The sequence below is a fragment of the Triticum urartu genome, chromosome 2, assembly GCF_003073215.2.
Source record: "Triticum urartu cultivar G1812 chromosome 2, Tu2.1, whole genome shotgun sequence".
Lineage (NCBI taxonomy): Eukaryota > Viridiplantae > Streptophyta > Magnoliopsida > Poales > Poaceae > Triticum > Triticum urartu.
In genome coordinates, this window is record NC_053023.1 from 747,846,165 (window position 1) to 747,864,628 (window position 18,464).

The 18,464-nt window shown below is 42.0% G+C and overlaps 1 protein-coding gene across 1 annotated transcript; it reads left to right on the forward strand.

Annotated features, from left to right (window-relative positions):
- Positions 1–13,167: 13,167 nt before the first annotated feature.
- On the forward strand, positions 13,168–17,119 carry LOC125540461 (dihydroorotate dehydrogenase (quinone), mitochondrial). Its single transcript, XM_048704080.1, has 11 exons — positions 13,168–13,396; positions 13,953–14,035; positions 14,250–14,573; positions 14,694–14,934; positions 15,421–15,501; positions 15,581–15,688; positions 15,775–15,804; positions 15,956–16,093; positions 16,247–16,284; positions 16,369–16,468; positions 16,640–17,119. Exons 1-11 carry the CDS (start codon positions 13,229–13,231, stop codon positions 16,724–16,726), a joined length of 1,398 nt encoding a protein of 465 aa, XP_048560037.1. The 5' UTR covers positions 13,168–13,228; the 3' UTR covers positions 16,727–17,119.
- Positions 17,120–18,464: the final 1,345 nt, after the last annotated feature.

Genomic DNA, 18,464 nt, shown 5'->3' on the forward strand with positions numbered 1-18,464 from the left:
ACCATTCATAATTCTTTCATACATGTCACTCTTGATTCATTGCATATCCCGGTACACCGCCGGAAGCATTCACATAGAGTCATATTTTGTTCTAAGTATTGAGTTTTAATTGTTGAGTTGTAAGTAAATAAAAGTGTGGTGATCATCATTATTAGAGCATTGTCCCAAGTGAGGAAAGGATGACAGAGACTATGATTCCCCCACAAGTCGGGATGAGACTCCGGACTAAAAAAAAGAGGCCACAAAAAAAAAGAGAAAGGGCCCAAATAAAAAATTAAAAAATGAGAGAAAAAGAGAGAAGGGGCAATGCTACTATCCTTTTACCACACTTGTGCTTCAAAGTAGCACAATGATCTTCATGATAGAGAGTCTCCTATGATATCACTTTCATATACTAGTGGGAATTTTTCATTATAGAACTTGGCTTGCATATTCCAATGATGGGCTTCTTCAAAATGCCCTAGGTCTTCGTGAGCAAGCGAGTTGGATGCACACCCACTTAGTTTCTTTTGTTGAGCTTTCATATACTTATAGCTCTAGTGCATCTGTTGCATGGCAATCCCTACTCACTCACATTGATATCTATTGATGGGCATTGATACGTCTCCAATGTATCTATAATTTTTGATTGCTCCATGCTACTTTATCTACTGTTTTGGACTATATTGGGCTTTATTTTCCACTTTTATATTATTTTTGGGACTAACCTATTAACCGGAGGCCCAGCCCAGAATTGCTGTTTTTTTGCCTATTTCAGTATTTCGAGGAAACAGAATATCAAACGGAGTCCAAACGGAATGAAACCTTCGGAACGTGATCTTCTCACCGAACGAGATCCAGGAGACTTGGACCCTACTCCAAGAAGTTTCCGGGGAGGTCACGAGGGTGGAGGGCGCGCCCCCCTGGGCGCGCCCCCCTGCCTCGTGGGCCCCTCGGAGCTCCACCGACATGCTCCTTCCTCCTATATATACCTACGTACCCCCATTAGACCAAAGATGGAGCCAAAAACCTAATTCCACCGCCGCAACTTCCTGTATCCACGAGATCCCATCTTGGGGCCTGTTCTGGAGCTCCGCCGGAGAGGGCATCCATCACGGAGGGCTTCTACATCAACACCATAGCCCTTCCGATGAAGTGCGAGTAGTTTACTTCAGACCTTCGGGTCCATAGCTAGTAGCTAGATGGCTTCTTCTCTCTTTTTGGATCTCAATACAATGTTCTCCCCCTCTCTCGTGGAGATCTATTCGATGTAATCTTCTTTTTGCGGTGTGTTTGTTGAGACCGATGAATTGTGGGTTTATGATCCAACTTATCTATGAATAATATTTGAATCTTCTCTGAATTCTTTTATGTATGATTGAGTTATCTTTGCAAGTCTCTTCGAATTATCCGTTTGGTTTGGCCAACTAGATTGGTAGTTCTTGCAATGGGAGAAGTGCTTAGCTTTGGGTTCAATCTTGCGGTGTCCTTACTCAGTGACAGAAAGAGTTGCAAGGCACGTATTGTATTGTTGCCATCGAGGATAACAAGATGGGGTATTTATCATATTGCATGAATTTATTCCTCTACATCATGTCATCTTGCTTAAGGCGTTACTCTATTTTTAACTTAATACTCTAGATGCATGCTGGATAGCGGTCGATGAGTGGAGTAATAGTAGTAGATGCAGGCAGGAGTCGGTCTACTTGTCACGGACGTGATGCCTATATACATGATCATACCTAGATAACCTCATAACTATGCTCAATTTTATCAATTGCTCAACAGTAATTTGTTCACCCACCGTAGAATATATATGCTCTTGAGAGAAGCCACTAGTGAAACCTATGGCCCCCGGGTCTATTCTCATCATATCAATCTCCATTACTTTATTTTACTTGTTTTGCTTTTACTTTTTACTTTGCATCTTTATACCAAAAATACCAAAAATATTATCTCTATCAGATCTCCCTCTCGTAAGTGACCTTGAAGGGATTGACAACCCCTAAGCGTTGGTTGCGAGTTGCTACCGTTTTGTGCAGGTACGAGGGACTTGCGCGTGACCTCCTACTGGATTGATACCTTGGTTCTCAAAAACTGAGGGAAATACTTACGCTACTGTGCTGCATCACCCCCTCCTCTTCGGGGAAAACCAACGCTAGCTCGAGACGTAGCAGGAAGGATTTCTGGCGCCGTTGCCGGGGAAGCCTACGCAAAAGTCAACATACCAAGTACCCATCACAATCTCTATCTCTCGCATTACATTATTTGCCATTTGCCTCTCGTTTTCCTCTCCCCCACTTCACCCTTGCCATTTTATTCGCCCTCTTTTTCCCCTTGCCTTTTGTTTGCTCGTGTGTTAGTTTGCTTACCTGTCGTTATGTCGAATTCCTTATCTTCTCCGTTATCTCCCGAGAATGAAGTGCTAAATTTTAAACGAAGGGAGGGAGAAAATCTAAAAGATGCTTGGTATAGAATTTGCAATGCTCAAAATAGATCTACCAGAAAGCAATCTACTTCAGTCCTTCTTCGCAATTTTTATGTAGGTGCTAATCCTTGGTATAGATATATCCTTGATACCATTACCAGAGGGAATTTTTTGGGTAGCCATACTTTTGATTCCTATAATGTTTTAATAGATTTATTTGGCTCATCTCCCCTTTTGGTTAATGGAACTGTGTTAACCTTGGAGCATGTTATGCAAAGGCTTGAAATTATTGAAAAAAAAGTTGCTACCATTGAATCCATTGAAAATCTAGATAAAAAGATTCATAATCAAATTACTCAATATGGATCTAAGGTAGGAATGACTTTGAAAAATATTAAGGAGAAGGAACCCATGGTTAATGAAAAAATAAATCTAGACTCTACTCAAATCGATAAACTTGAGGGTATCATTACCAACTTGGGAACTACTTTTTCTTCCATAAAAAGTACTCCTAGTCCTCCCACTAAAATTTCCAAGTTTATGTATGTTCCTAAAAATAAGGGTGAATCATCTAGTAAGGAAAATGCAGATCTTAAATCTATAACTATTCACCCCGATCTTTTTACAATCATTAAGGAACCATTTGCCACGAATGAATTTTTCGATCTTATGCCTAAAAGTTTGATAATCACTAGAAAGAAAGAAAATTCTAAAGGAGGTGGATGCCTCATTGAAGAATTGCCTACCAAAGATGGCAATACCTAGATCTATCCTTACTTTTATGCCTAGCTAGGGGCGTTAAACGATAGCGCTTGTTGGGAGGCAACCCAATTTTATTTTTTGTTTTTTGTTTTTGGTTTTGTTTAGGAATAAATAATCCATCTAGATTCAGTTTAGATGTGGTTTTATCTTTTAATTAGTGTTTGTGCCAAGTTAAACCTATTAGATCTTCTTGGAAGATAGTTATTTGATCTTGCTGTAATTTCCAGAATCTTTGCGCTCAGTGCCCGAATTGTCAAAAATCACCAGAACGTGATAAAATAGTGATTCCAATTGCTGCTGATCAATAAACAAATTGCCCAGGTCGTCTAATTTTGGTAGAATTTTTTGGGTTCCAGAAGTTTGCGTTAGTAACAGATTACTACAGACTGTTCTGTTTTTGACAGATTCTGTTTTGCGTGTGTTGTTTGCTTATTTTGATGAATCTATGGCTAGTAAAATAGTTTATAAACCATAGAGAAGTTGGAATACAGTAGGTTTAACACTAATACAAATAAAGAACAAGTTCACTACAATACCTTAAAGTAGTCTTTTGTTTTCTTTCTCTAACGGAGCTCACGAGATTTCTATTGAGTTTTGTGTTGTGAAGTTTTCAAGTTTTGGGTGAATTCTTTTGATGGATTATGGAACAAGGAGTGGCAAGAGACTAAGCTTGGGGATGCCCATGGCACCCCCAAGATAATCCAAGGACACCAAAAAGTCAAAGCTTGGGGATGCCCCGGAAGGCATCCCCTCTTTTGTCCACTTCCATCGGTAATTTACTTGGAGCTATATTTTTATTCACCACATGATATGTGTTTTGCTTGGAGCGTCTTGTATTATTTGTGTCTTTGCTTGTTAGTCTACCACAATCATCCTTGATGTACACACCTTTTGAGAGAGCCATGTATGAATTGAAATTTGTTAGAATACTCTATGTGCTTCACTTATATCTTTTGAGCTTGATAGTTTACTCTATGTGCTTCACCTATATCTTTTTGAGCGTGATAATTTTTGCTCTAGTGCTTCACTTAGATCTTTTAGAGCACGGTGGTGGTTTGTTTTAAAGAAACTTGATCTCTCATGCTTCACTTAGATTATTTTGAGAGTCGTTAATAGCATGGTAATTTGCTTAATGTTAATATACTTGGTATTCAAGATATGTGAAACTTTCTTTTTAGTGGGTTGAATACTAAGATAAGTTTGATGCTTGATAATTGTTTTGAGATACGGAGGTGATAATATCATAGTCGTGCTAGTTGAGTAGTTGTGAATTTGATAATACTTGTGTTGAAGTTAGCAAGTCCCGTAGCATGCACGTATGGTTAAAGTTGTGTAACAAATTTGAAGCATGAAGTGTACCTGGCTTGTGCATCCTTATGAGTGGCGGTCGGGGACGAGCGATGGTCTTTTCCTACCAATATATCCCCCTAGGAGCATGCGCGTAGTACTTGATTTTTGATGACTTCTAAATTTTTGCAATAAGTATATGAGTTCTTTTGACTAATGTTGAGTCCATGGATTATACGCACTTTTACCTTTCCGCCATTTGCTAGCCTCTTCAGTACCGTGCATTACCCTTTCTCACATTGAGAGTTGGTGCAAACTTCACCGGTGCATCCAAACCCCGTGATATGATACGCTCTTTCACACATAAACCTCTCTATATCTTCCTCAAAACAGCCACCATACCTACCTATCATGGCATTTCCATAGCCATTCCGAGATATATTGCCATGCAACTTCCATCATCATCATCATCATGACATGCTTTACTTTTGTCATATTGCCATTGCATGATCTTGTAGTTGACATCGTATTTGTGGCAAATCCACCATGCATTATTTTTCATACATGTCACTCTTGATTCATTGCACCATCCCGGTACACCGCCGGAGGCATTCATATAGAGTCATATCTTGTTCTAGTATCGAGTTGTAATCATTATGTTGTAATCAATAGAAGTGTGATGATCATCATTATTAGAGCATTGCCCAATTAAAAAAAGAGAGAGAAAGGCTAAAAAGAAAAAAAAGAAAGGCCCAAAAAAAGAGAGAAAATAAAAAGGGTAATGCTACTATCTCTTTTTCCACACTTGTGCTTCAAAGTAGCACCTTGTTCTTCATGTAGTGAGTCTCATATATTGTGCTTCAAAGTAGCACCATGATTTCATATAGTGAGTCTCATAAGTTGTCTTGTTCATACTAGTGGGAATTTTTCATTATAGAACTTGGCTTGTATATTCCAACGATGGGCTTCCTCAAAATGCCCTAGGTCTTCATGAGCAAGCAAGTTGGATGCACACCCACTAGTTTTCTTTTGTTGAGCATTCTTAGCTCTAGTGCATCCGTTGCATGGCAATCCCTACTCCTTGCATTAACATCAATTGATGGGCATCTCCATAGCTCATTGATTAGCCTCGTTGATGTGAGACTTTCTCCTTTTTTTTTCTCCACACAATCCCCATCATTATATTCTATACCACCCATAGTGCTATGTCCATGGCTCGCGCTCATCTATTGCGTGAAGGTTGAAAAAGTTTGAGAAAGTTTGAGATTATTTGAGTATGAAACAATTGCTTGGCTTGTCATCGGGGGTATAGAAGTTGGGAACATCTTTGTGACGAAATTGAAGCATAGCCTAACTATATGATTTTGTAGGGATGAACTTCCTTTGGCCATGTTATTTTGAGATGACATAATTGTTTGATTAGTATGCTTGAAGTATTATCATTTTTTATGTCAATGTGAACTTTTGTCTTGAACCTTTCGGATCTGAATATTCATACCATGATTAAGAAGATTTACATTAAAATTATGCCAAAGTATCACTCCGCATCAAAAATTGTCTTTTTATCATTTACCTACTCGAGGACGAGCAGGAATTAAGCTTGGGGATGCCTGATACGTCTCCAACGTATCTATAATTTTTGATTGCTCCATGCTACTTTATCTACTGTTTTGGACTATATTGGGCTTTATTTTCCACTTTTATATTATTTTTGAGACTAACCTATTAACCGGAGGCCCAGCCCAGAATTACTGTTTTTTTTGCCTATTTCAGTATTTCGAGGAAACAGAATATCAAACGGAGTCCAAACGGAATGAAACCTTTGGGAACGTGATCTTCTCACCGAACGTGATCCAGGAGACTTGGACCCTACTCCAAGATGTTTCCGGGGAGGTCACGAGGGTGGAGGGCGCGCCCCCCCTGGGCGCGCCCCCCTGCCTCGTGGGCCCCTTGGAGCTCCACCGACGTGCTCCTTCCTCCTATATATACCTACGTACCCCCATTAGACCAAAGACGGAGCCAAAAACCTAATTCCACAGCCGCAACTTCCTGTATCCACGAGATCCCATCTTGGGGCCTGTTCCGGAGCTCCGCCGGAGAGGGCATCCATCACGGAGGGCTTCTACATCAACACCATAGCCCTTCCGATGAAGTGCGAGTAGTTTACTTCAGACCTTCGGGTCCATAGCTAGTAGCTAGATGGCTTCTTCTCTCTTTTTGGATCTCAATACAATGTTCTCCCCCTCTCTCGTGGAGATCTATTCGATGTAATCTTCTTTTTGCGGTGTGTTTGTTGAGACCGATGAATTGTGGGTTTATGATCCAACTTATCTATGAATAATATTTGAATCTTCTCTGAATTCTTTTATGTATGATTGAGTTATCTTTGCAAGTCTCTTCGAATTATCCATTTGGTTTGGCCAACTAGATTGGTAGTTCTTGCAATGGGAGAAGTGCTTAGCTTTGGGTTCAATCTTGCGGTGTCCTTACTCAGTGACAGAAAGATTTGCAAGGCACGTATTGTATTGTTGCCATCGAGGATAACAAGATGGGGTATTTATCATATTGCATGAATTTATTCCTCTACATCATGTCATCTTGCTTAAGGCGTTACTCTATTTTTAACTTAATACTCTAGATGCATGCTGGATAGCGGTCGATGAGTGGAGTAATAGTAGTAGATGCAGGCAGGAGTCGGTCTACTTGTCATGGACGTGATGCCTATATACATGATCATACCTAGATAACCTCATAACTATGCTCAATTTTATCAATTGCTCAACAGTAATTTGTTCACCCACCGTAGAATATCTATGCTCTTGAGAGAAGCCACTAGTGAAACCTATGGCCCCCGGGTCTATTCTCATCATATCAATCTCCATTACTTTATTTTACTTGTTTTGCTTTTACTTTTTACTTTGCATCTTTATACCAAAAATATTATCTCTATCAGATCTCCCTCTCGCAAGTGACCGTGAAGGGATTGACAACCCCTAAGCGTTGGTTGCGAGTTGCTACCGTTTTGTGCAGGTACGAGGGACTTGCGCGTGACCTCCTACTGGATTGATACCTTGGTTCTCAAAAACTGAGGGAAATACTTATGCTACTGTGCTGCATCACCCCCTACTCTTCGGGGAAAACCAACGCTAGCTCGAGACGTAGCAGGCATCTCCATGCCCCGTTGATACGCCTAGTTGATGTGAGACTATCTTCTCCCTTTTTGTCTTCTCCACAACCACCATTCTATTCCACATATAGTGCTATGTCCATGGCTCACGCTCATGTATTGCGTGAAGATTGAAAAAGTTTGAGAATGTGAAAAGTATGAAACAATTGCTTGGCTTGTCATCGGGGTTGTGCATGATTTAAATACTTTGTGTGGTGAAGATAGAGCATAGCCAGACTATATGATTTTGTAGGGATAACTTTCTTTGGCCATGTTATTTTGAGAAGACATAATTGCTTAGTTAGTATGCTTGAAGTATTGTTTTTTTATGTCAATATTAAAATTTTGTCTTGAATCTTTTGGATCTGAATATTCATACCACAATTAAGAATAATTACATTGAAATTATGCCTAGTAGCATTCAGCATCAAAAATTCTGTTTTTATCATTTACCTACTCGAGGACGAGCAGGAATTAAGCTTGGGGATGCTTGATACGTCTCCAACGTATCTATAATTTTTGATTGCTCCATGCTATATTATCTTCTGTTTTGGACATTATTGGGCTTTATTATTCACTCTTATATTATTTTTGAGACTAACCTATTAACCAGAGGCCCAGCCCAGAATTGTTGTTTTTTGCCTATTTCAGAGTTTCGCAGAAAAAGAATATCAAACGGAGTCCAAACGGAATGAAACCTTCGGGAACGTGATTTTCGGAACGAACATGATCCAGGAGACTTGGACCCTACGTCAAGCAACCAACAGGGAAGCCACGAGGTAGGGGGCGCGCCTACCCCCCAGGCGCCCCTCCACCCTCGTGGGCCCCCTGTTGCTCCACCGACATACTCCTTCCTCCTATATATACCTACGTACCCCCAAACCATCAAATACGGAGCCAAAACCCTAATTCCACCGCCATAACTTTCTGTCTCCACGAGATCCCATTTTGGGGCCTGTTCCGGAGCTCCGCTGGAGGGGGCATTGATCACGGAGGGCTTCTACATCAACACCATAGCCTCTCCGATGATGTGTGAGTAGTTTACTTCAGACCTTCGGGTCCATAGTTATTAGCTAGATGGCTTCTTCTCTCTTTTTGGATCTCAATACAATGTTCTCCCTCTCTCCCGTGGAGATCTATTCGATGTAATTTTCTTTTGCGGTGTGTTTGTTGAGACCGATGAATTGTGGGTTTATGATCAAGTTTATCTATGAACAATATTTGAATCTTTTCTGAATTCTTTTATGTATGATTGGTTATCTTTGCAAGTCTCTTCGAATTATCAGTTTGGTTTGGCCTACTAGATTGATCTTTCTTGCAATGGGAGAAGTGCTTAGCTTTGGGTTCAATCTTGCGGTGTCCTTTCCCAGTGACAGTAGGGGCAGCAAGGCACGTATTGTATTGTTGCCATCGAGGATAACAAGATGTTTTTTTATCATATTGCATGAATTTATCCCTCTACATCATGTCATCTTGCTTAAAGCGTTACTCTGTTCTTATGAACTTAATACTCTAGATGCATGCTGGATAGCGGTCGATGTGTGGAGTAATAGTAGTAGATGCAGGCAGGAGTCGGTCTACTTGTCTCGGAGGTGATGCCTATATACATGATCATACCTAGATATTCTCATAACTATGCTCAATTCTGTCAATTGCTCAACAGTAATTTGTTCACCCACCGTAAAATACTTATGCTCTTGAGAGAAGCCACTAGTGAAACCTATGGCCCCCGGGTCTATCTTCTATCATATTAATCTTCCAACACTTAGCTATTTTTATTGCCTTTTATTTTACTTTGCATCTTTATCATAAAAATACCAAAAATATTATCTTATCATATCTATCAGATCTCACTCTCGTAAGTGACCCTGTAGGGATTGACAACCCCTTATCGCGTTGGTTGCGAGGATTTATTTGTTTTGTGTAGGTGCGAGGGACTCGCGCATAGCCTCCTACTGGATTGATACCTTGGTTCTCAAAAACTGAGGGAAATACTTACGCTACTCTGCTGCATCACCCTTTCCTCTTCAAGGGAAAATCAACGCAGTGCTCAAGAGGTAGCAGCAACCCATCATCTACTTATTACTTCCCAATGCCTTCCTCTAGGCCCAAATAATGGTGAAGTGCCATGTAGTCGACGTTCACATAACACCACTAGAGGAGAGACAACATACATCTCATCAAAATATTGAACGAATACCAAATTCACATGACTACTAATAGCAAGACTTCTCCCATGTCCTCAGGAACAAACATAACTACTCACAAGATGGGCATCGAAGGGCCACCAGGGGGCCCACGAGGCAGGGGGCGCGCCCAGGGGGTAGGGCGCGCCCCCCACCCTCGTGGCTGGTGAGTGGTCCCCCTCTGGTACTTCTTGCGCTCAGTATTTTTTATATATTCTGAAAATAACTTCCGTTAAGTTTTAGTACTTTTGGAGCTGTGCATCATAGGTCTCTAATATTTGCTCCTTTTCCAGCCCAGAATCCCAGCTGCCAGCATTCTCCCTCTTTATGTAAACCTTGTAAAATAAGAGAGAATAGGCATAAGTATTGTGACATAATGTGTAATAACAGCCCATAATGCAATAAATATCGATATGAAAGCATGATGCAAAATAGACGTATCATTTGGTTCATGACTAACTTTGCCACAACTAACCTTAGACAAAGTGTGGCTGCCACAAAAAGTGTGGCTAACAAAATGGCCACCACAAGTGAGACAAAAAATGGCAAAAAATTAAGCATGTGACATGTGGACCATATAACTAGAAAACAATGACAAGCCACAAGTGTGACGATGAACCAAACATATGTCTTAAATGTTGTGGTATAACTAAGGTTAGGCGTGGCAACCGTAGGCTGGGAACCAAATAGGCCCACATGCTCGTGATATGGAAGTGTACATATAATATGTCCATATCATATAAGCAGTGCACTGATACATGTCAAACATATCTATAGTTTTTCTCATGCTAATGTTACACTGTTGTCATTTATATATGGTTTCATACAACAATTTATCATTTTTTGAGCTAACATATTAATTATGTGCCAAAGTGCCAACTTTTGTATTTCGATTTACAAAAGGGGTATTTTACAGGGTGTGTGTGTGGGCATCTACATTTGTATTGTCTTCAAAAGGTATTTTATGAAGCGATGAAAAATGGGAAAAAATCACGATGGAGATTTTTGTATGGAAAATCACGACTTTTATATCAAGAAGACATTTGTCAAAAGAAAAAATTTCCATGGGCACTAGCACCTAGGACGTATATTTTATAGAAGGAGCCCACCGGATGAGACGCCACAAATTCGCTTCCGACGGGAGTCAAACCGTGGGCGCAAGGTTCGCCACTGCGACCCTTGCCACTAGGCTACTGCCTAGTCCTCCATTTTGTCAAAAAGAAGGCATTTGTGCCTTGCTCGCCAAGTTGTATGAAGTATTTCTACTGGTCTGTTCAATTTTTTTGGATTTTGTTTGATACCATTTTTCATTTTTTTGGCTAAATTGGGTGTAGTACACCCATCCAGTCTCCAAGGCAAACCATAAAATAGTGTTTACAGCCTGTTTGGTAAACACTCTGCTCATGAATGGTAGTTTGCACGAGGATGTTTATGGATGGATTAGGCATGGAAAGTAGATATTTACTCACATTCCCTTGTTTGGTATATGATGGGAATTAGCGTGGGATAAAACTCTGCTCAGGGTACTCCTAGCGTGTTTGGTTGGGGCTGATTAGATCTAGGGAATGGGAATTGAAGGGGTGTGAGTCTTTAAATCTATTGTTTGGTTAGGGGGACTGGGAATTTAGAAGGGAATATGCATGGGACTTTAGACTCCAACTCCCACCGTTTTATTAATAAGAGAGGGGGTGGGAATTGAAAGGGAATTATTTTAGTGAGTCGATCTTAGCCCTTCATCATAATTTACGTTAACTTCCCATGTCCAGTCCCTTGCCAATTCCCATGAGCCAAACAAAGGAATACACTTTTTCCTCAAATCTCACATGTAATTCCTATTATGTGCCAAACAAAGGATTGGGAATAAAATGTCTCATCCCATGTCTAATCTCAATATAACTACCTACTCTAAACTCCCATTCCCCTTCCCAAATATTACCAACAGCATGTTTGGTTGGGGGTAGTTAGAGCTAGTGAATGGGAATTGAAGGGGTACGAGACTTCAAATCTATTGTTTGGTTAGGGGGATTGGGAATTGATAAGGGAATAGTCATGGGACTTGAGACTCCAACTCCCACCGTTTTATTAACAGGGGAGGGGGTGGGAGTTGGAAGGGAATTATTTTAGTGAGTCAATCTTAGCCCTTCATCATAACTTACATTAATTTCCCTTGTCTATTTCCTTGTCAATTCTCACGAACCAAACACGAGAATACAATTTCTCATCAAACTCTCACACATAATTTTCATCATGCGTCAAACAGAGGATTGGAAATAAAACGACTCATCGCATGTCTAATCTCAATACAACTCCCTACATTAAACTCCCATTCCCCTTCCCATTTTTTGCCAAACACGCTGCAAATGCGTTGTCCATAGAAAGAAATCGATGGGAATCGGCTTCCTCAACTCCCATTCCCCTTCCCACTTAAACTCTCATTACCTCTAATCAAACAGTGGACTTTTAATCTCCTCACCTCTCAACTCCCATTCCCCATCTATAATTCCTCCGAACCAAACACGCTGTTAGGAAGAAAACTCGATGGGTAAAGCCAGGAAAAGGTAATTTAAAACAGAACGCGGGCGCTTCTTTCCATGGTGAAGGCGGAGTGGGACCAACGAGAGCCGTCATTCCTGATGACCAAGCTACATTTGTACGCCCTCCGGTTCTTTTTAGTTCGAATATAAGATTTGATTGAAGTCAAGCCTAGTAAAATTTGACCAACTTTATAGAAAAAAGTACCAGCATTCACAATCTGAAATCAATATCTATAGATGTGTCATGACTTAAAGTTTCATATTGTATAACATTAGCATGTCAGATGTTGATATTTTTTCATATAAGTATGATCAAACTTTGTGAAGTTTGACTTCAAAGAATTCTAATATGCAAAATAAAAAGGACCGGAGGGAGTAGCTGCTGGTTATTGCCGTGTTCCTTTTGCTTCGGAAGTCTCAACTATGGAAGCTTTGGCAATGAAAGCATGGCCTTTCTTTGGTTAAACCGGGCCCGATTTTCATCCCTAGCTGCATGGTCCTTTTTTTTTACAGAATGCATCGCACTTCTTGCTATCTCAGCATTCGAGAGCCTACGAGGAGGTATTGCTTGTCTATCAAGAAGCCATTTCTGCCTTGCTTCCCAAGTCGTAGCATACGGAGTTATTTCTACTGGTCTCTTCGGACAGAAGAAAGAAAAAAAAAGAAAAAAAAATCCGGTCGAGCGAGCAAGAAGAAGAGATGGCGAGCCGCTTATAAGCCGACCTGGGCCCGTCTCCCGGCCCAGCCCAAGTACAGTCTGCTACTACTTCTCTTCCACGCCTGAGCCCTCGCCCCTTCTGCTTGCTCCCCACGCCGACCAGACCGCCCGCCCGCCCGTCCCCCCGCCGCCGCCGCCATCGCCGTCGCCCCCCGCGCCTGCCCCGCCATGGCGTCCTCCGCCGCCGCGAGCGCGTGGCGGCGCTCCCTCCGCGGCGCGCTCCTGCGCGGCTCCCCGTGGCGCGGCCCCGCCCCCGCCCTCGCCGGCGCCCGGCAGGCCAGCAGGACGGTCTCCGCCGTTGCAGTGCCCATTAAGGTGCCCCCGCCTCCCCGCAAGGTAACGCGTCCCTCCCAGCCGCCCCCCGCCTCCTCGGCATTGACGCATACACCTCACGCGCGCGCGCTGCGCTCTGCTCCTCCGCGCGCTGCTTCCTCTCGAGTAATGGAGGAAGCAGCTGGCGTGTTTTAGATGCCGCGCCCGCTGGTTGCCGCCAGTACGCTGCGCTGGTGATCTGGTCCATGCTCTCGTGCCATCTGAACGCGTTGCGTCTTTTGATCAAAGATAATATTTTTGTGTGACCTTTTGTAGCGCAGTTACTCACTTGCGCTCTGTCCCATCATCATGATTTAAATACAAATACAAAGGGGAAAATAATAATCGGACTTGATGTTCCTGTAGATGGAGGATCTATTGACTGCACTATTCTTGAGATTTTGACAACAATACTTGTCCTCTTTTATTTGAAAAAAGTGCATTCTTAAATTAGTTTCTTGTGAAGGATCTTATGAAAGATTGAGTTGATCATACAGTTATTATAGTGATTACCTACCTGTCCCTTTACTGTGTCATTTACTTTATTAACTAGTCCTTGTTGTTCCTCGTCAATATGCAGGGTAGGCTTTTGACTGGGGCCATGATAGGATTGGCCATTGCTGGAGGTGCTTACGTGAGTACTACCGACGAGGCCACGTTTTGGTACATGCCACTAAGTTCTTGGACCTAATTTTTCATTAGAACAAGTTGTAATTACATCTGAATAGCACGAAAGCACCCCATAGGTGCTTGAAATAGCCACAAGTTGGGATTCTAGGAATTCGTAAGCTCCTGCTTATTCGTACCCTTTTCTGGGTACAACTATCAACTACTAGGAGCCTATTCACTAATGGCTCTGCCCTTTGTGATCGTGCAGTGGGTGGTTATTCAAATCAACAGAACTCGTGAATCCACTTTTTGCGCTGCTAGATGCAGAGTTTGCTCATCGTTTGGCTGTTTCTGCTGCTGCTCATGGATTTGTCCCAAGAGAAAAGAGACCTGATCCACCAGTTCTTGGGATAGAGGTTTGGGGAAGGAACTTTACAAATCCAATTGGTCTTGCTGCTGGATTTGATAAGAATGCTGAGGCCGTGGAGGGTCTATTGGGTCTTGGATTTGGCTTTGTGGAAGTTGGCTCTGTAACACCTCAGCCTCAAGAGGGAAATCCTAAGCCGCGGATATTCAGATTGAAAGAGCATGGGTAAGCATTTCATGTTCTGCTGCTGCTATTCAAACTGTCCGCTGCCACTTTAATTATGAAACAAATTAAAAATGTTGTGTGGTGGTTTCTTGTAATGGTGTTTTCTTGCTTTCTCTTCAGTGCTGTAGTCAATCGCTGCGGGTTCAACAGTGAAGGAATTGTAGTAGTTGCTAAGCGTCTTGGGGCACAACATGGTAAGAGGAAGATGGAGGAAACTTCGAGCTCCAGTGATGTAAAGCAAGGAGGGAAAGCAGGTCCTGGAATTTTGGGAGTCAATCTTGGCAAGAATAAGACTAGTGAAGATGCTGGTGCTGACTACGTGCAAGGAGTTCATTCGTTGTCACAGTATGCTGATTACCTGGTATCCATCTTTTGCTGTTACAAGATAACCTCACATCACACGTTTGTTACTTTCAGTTTCATATGCACCATAGATTCAGATGGATATGGTTGTTAGAATAAGGAAATTTGCATTCATTCATGTTGATCTGTTCTCATCTAATGTGGCTCATCAAAGAGAGAAAAATAGCATAACTAGAGAAATGTTTGCTTCAGAATAAAACTGATGCATTTCTTGAATGTTTTGTCGTCAATGCACATTTTTTAACAGAAGGGCTTAACTTGTGAAACTGTGTGCTTCATGATGGCTCCCCATTTGGTACCACCTGCTAAAACATGCTACTATACTTTCTTATTGAAATCAGGGGCTATGCTTCTGCATATGAAGAAAAACATTTCATTGTTTTGTGCTCTCTTTCAAGCATGGAAATAGGACTGCTGCTGGATGAGCAGTGTATATGGACATGCAGCATAAATGGTAACAACCGGTTTCTTACTCTTAATGCAGGTCATAAATGTTTCTTCCCCAAATACTCCTGGTCTTCGCGCATTGCAAGGTAGAAAGCAGCTGAAAGAACTTGTGAAGAAGGTCTGTAGTCTTATTAATTGAACTGGATATTTTTCTTCATTTTTATGGGTAATTAGTATGACGTACACTGGATGTGCAGGTGCAAGATGCACGAGATGAGATGCAGTGGGCTGAAGATGGTCCACCACCATTGCTTGTTAAAATCGCACCGGACTTGTCGAAGCAGGATCTTGAGGACATTGCTGCCGTAACATACTGGACTAAAGCCTTATTTTTCATGCTCTTTGACAGTTGGTGAATATTTTTCTTATGCTTTTGCTTGCTGTTTTCCAGGTTGCTCTTGCTTCCAAGTTAGATGGCCTGGTAGGTGGATAATTATTCCATGACACACTTTTACGTGTCACTGCACTGACTAGCATAACCCTAATTAACTCCTGTGCAAATATGTATTTCTCTCGTCCATGTTGCTTCACTAATGTTTGCTTACTCTTTATCGATATTTTTAACAACACAGATTATATCAAACACAACAATTTCAAGGCCACCCCCTGCAGACGCACATCCATTAGCTCAGGAAGCCGGCGGATTAAGTGGGAAGCCTCTGTTTGACTTATCTACTCAAGTTCTCAGGGATATGTATATCCGTACAGGCGTGCGTGCTTTATCCTGTTTCTTACTTTATTACAGTATATATCTATTTACTTTAGCACATCTTCCATCCCGGGCATTGCATTCTTGGTTCTACTATTTCTTTACTGGAGTTTCGTAACTCTCCCTGATGAGCAAGTGTTTGCATATCCTGCAGGGCAAGGTTACGCTGATAGGCTGTGGTGGTGTAACTAGGTAATGTTGGTTTGTTATTTACTTTGATGGTGTTTTTCACTTTCAACACCAATATTTAATCAAAAAATTGTAATGCACATACAGCGGCGAGGATGCATACAAGAAGATACGTTCTGGAGCCACGCTGGTTCAGCTTTACACTGCACTTGCCTACGGAGGTCCAGCTCTCATCCCGAGAATAAAGGTGATCTAACATTTATTTTACTTGGCATGAATCTTACAAGTTGCAACCGTTTTCCTAGTTACAAACGTACCACTGCTCAGTAAATGAGCCCGGCCATCCTGACCAACATATTTTAGCCTGCTCCCTTGTGTATGTCTGAATTGAACTCTGATGCTGATGGTTATTCGACAGGCCGAGCTCGCAGAATGCTTGGAAAGAGACGGTTTCAAATCTGTCCAGGAGGCAGTGGGAGCAGACTTCAAGCCGTTGAAGGCCTGAACACCAACTGAGATCCTCAAAGACACTAGCAGATTTTCCCGTGAGCGTCCTTTTGCGCTACTCACTCGGATGCTACCCGAAACCAACCAAAGTCTGAAACTATTTTGAGGGTGTCGTACTAATTATACAGCATATGCACGTTTGCGTGCATACCCATGGCATCATCTAGTTCTTGTTTGCTTGTAAGCGAGCTGCGCAAGAAGTGTTTTGTTTGGTTAACTTATGTGTATATCACCAGGCTTCTCTGTGGAAACAACGGCCGGTTTACATAGTATTGTGCTAGGATATCTGAAGCTGCATTCCCTCCCTAGCAAATATATATGCAGAAACTACGGCTAGGATATGCCATGTGTTTGCTGGCTGAATTGATGAATTGTTGGCGAGAAAACTTAACTAGTGCCTTTTGTGCCGCGGTTATAATTTGCACGATCGTTGTTAGCTTTTTGTGTGAAGAGCTTTCGTGTTGCCATCTGAAAATGCTGCAGTTATAACTGTGGTGATCGTTGTGCATCATGAAAGCCTTTGTCTGAAAATGTCTCCAGTCCCTGAAGAGAGCAGACTGTGATGGAAGTTTTGCACTTGTGTGCTGTTCCAAACGGCTACTGCGTTGAGACACCGTAATCATGCAGCCGTGCAAGCGCATGCACTTCCTAATTTAAGTGTAAACTAATATAAGAGCTTTTAGATCACTACTATACTATCGCGTGCAGCTTCCGGTGAGCTTTGAGCTGACCATACTCTGCATTTTGCATGTGCGTGAACCGAACCATCCTCAGAGCACTAGCAACATAAACAGAGTTTCTTTAGCCAAGCAAACAAACAGGGTTGGTTGGTGAGGCGTCGCCATGCATGTTTGTTTACCTACAGCTACTGCTCGCCCATGCCATGCCATGCCATGCACGATCGTTAACAAGTGCGCCAGGAATGCACGGCGACCTCTGGTTTGTGTCGAGGAAAAATAGACTGGATATCTGCTCTCATAAACGTGCCTGGCTGCATGCGCGTGTTGTCCCTTCCGCCGTTCGTTCGTTAGTCGCCACTTGGTGCGATGATACGATGAGATGACCAAGCTTTCGCTCTTCTAAAAGCCACATCTACTCCCTCCGTTTCAAATTACTTGTCTTAGATTTGTTATTCGGAATGAGATGACCAAGCTTTCGCTCTTCTAAAAGCCACATCTATTCCCTCCGTTTCGAATTACTTGTCTTAGATTTGTTATTCGGAATGAGATGACCAAGCTTTCGCTCTTCTAAAAGCCACATCTAGTAGCAGCAGTACCGCTGCCCTTTCGTGGCTTTATTAGTGCTTATTTTTTGCGAATAACAACGTAGCGGCTAATCTGTTAGAAGAAGCAGGATCTGTCTGCCCGAGAGATATTGTTGTGGCTGCGACGCAGAGTACCCGCGCAAAAGGGTGCGACTAGATGTTGTGAAACCGCATTGAGGAAAGTGATCCAAGGTACGTATAGTCTTCTATATCTATATTTCTTTTCGGAAAAACAGTGCGTACGACAGTCATAAACTAGTATGCAGAGGCCGGGGGTAATTGATCCTCCTTTTCAAAAAGAAAAGTCATAAACTAGTCTTCTATACAGTAGTCAATCTTCGGGATTTTCTCCTCCTCACTCATGTTTAATCCCACCCTTCTGAGAACGAATCCTAGCTAACCACATATAGCCAAGTAGATGATCCACGATGACCTATTTATCTCAACTATACATCCAAATATATCCACTCAG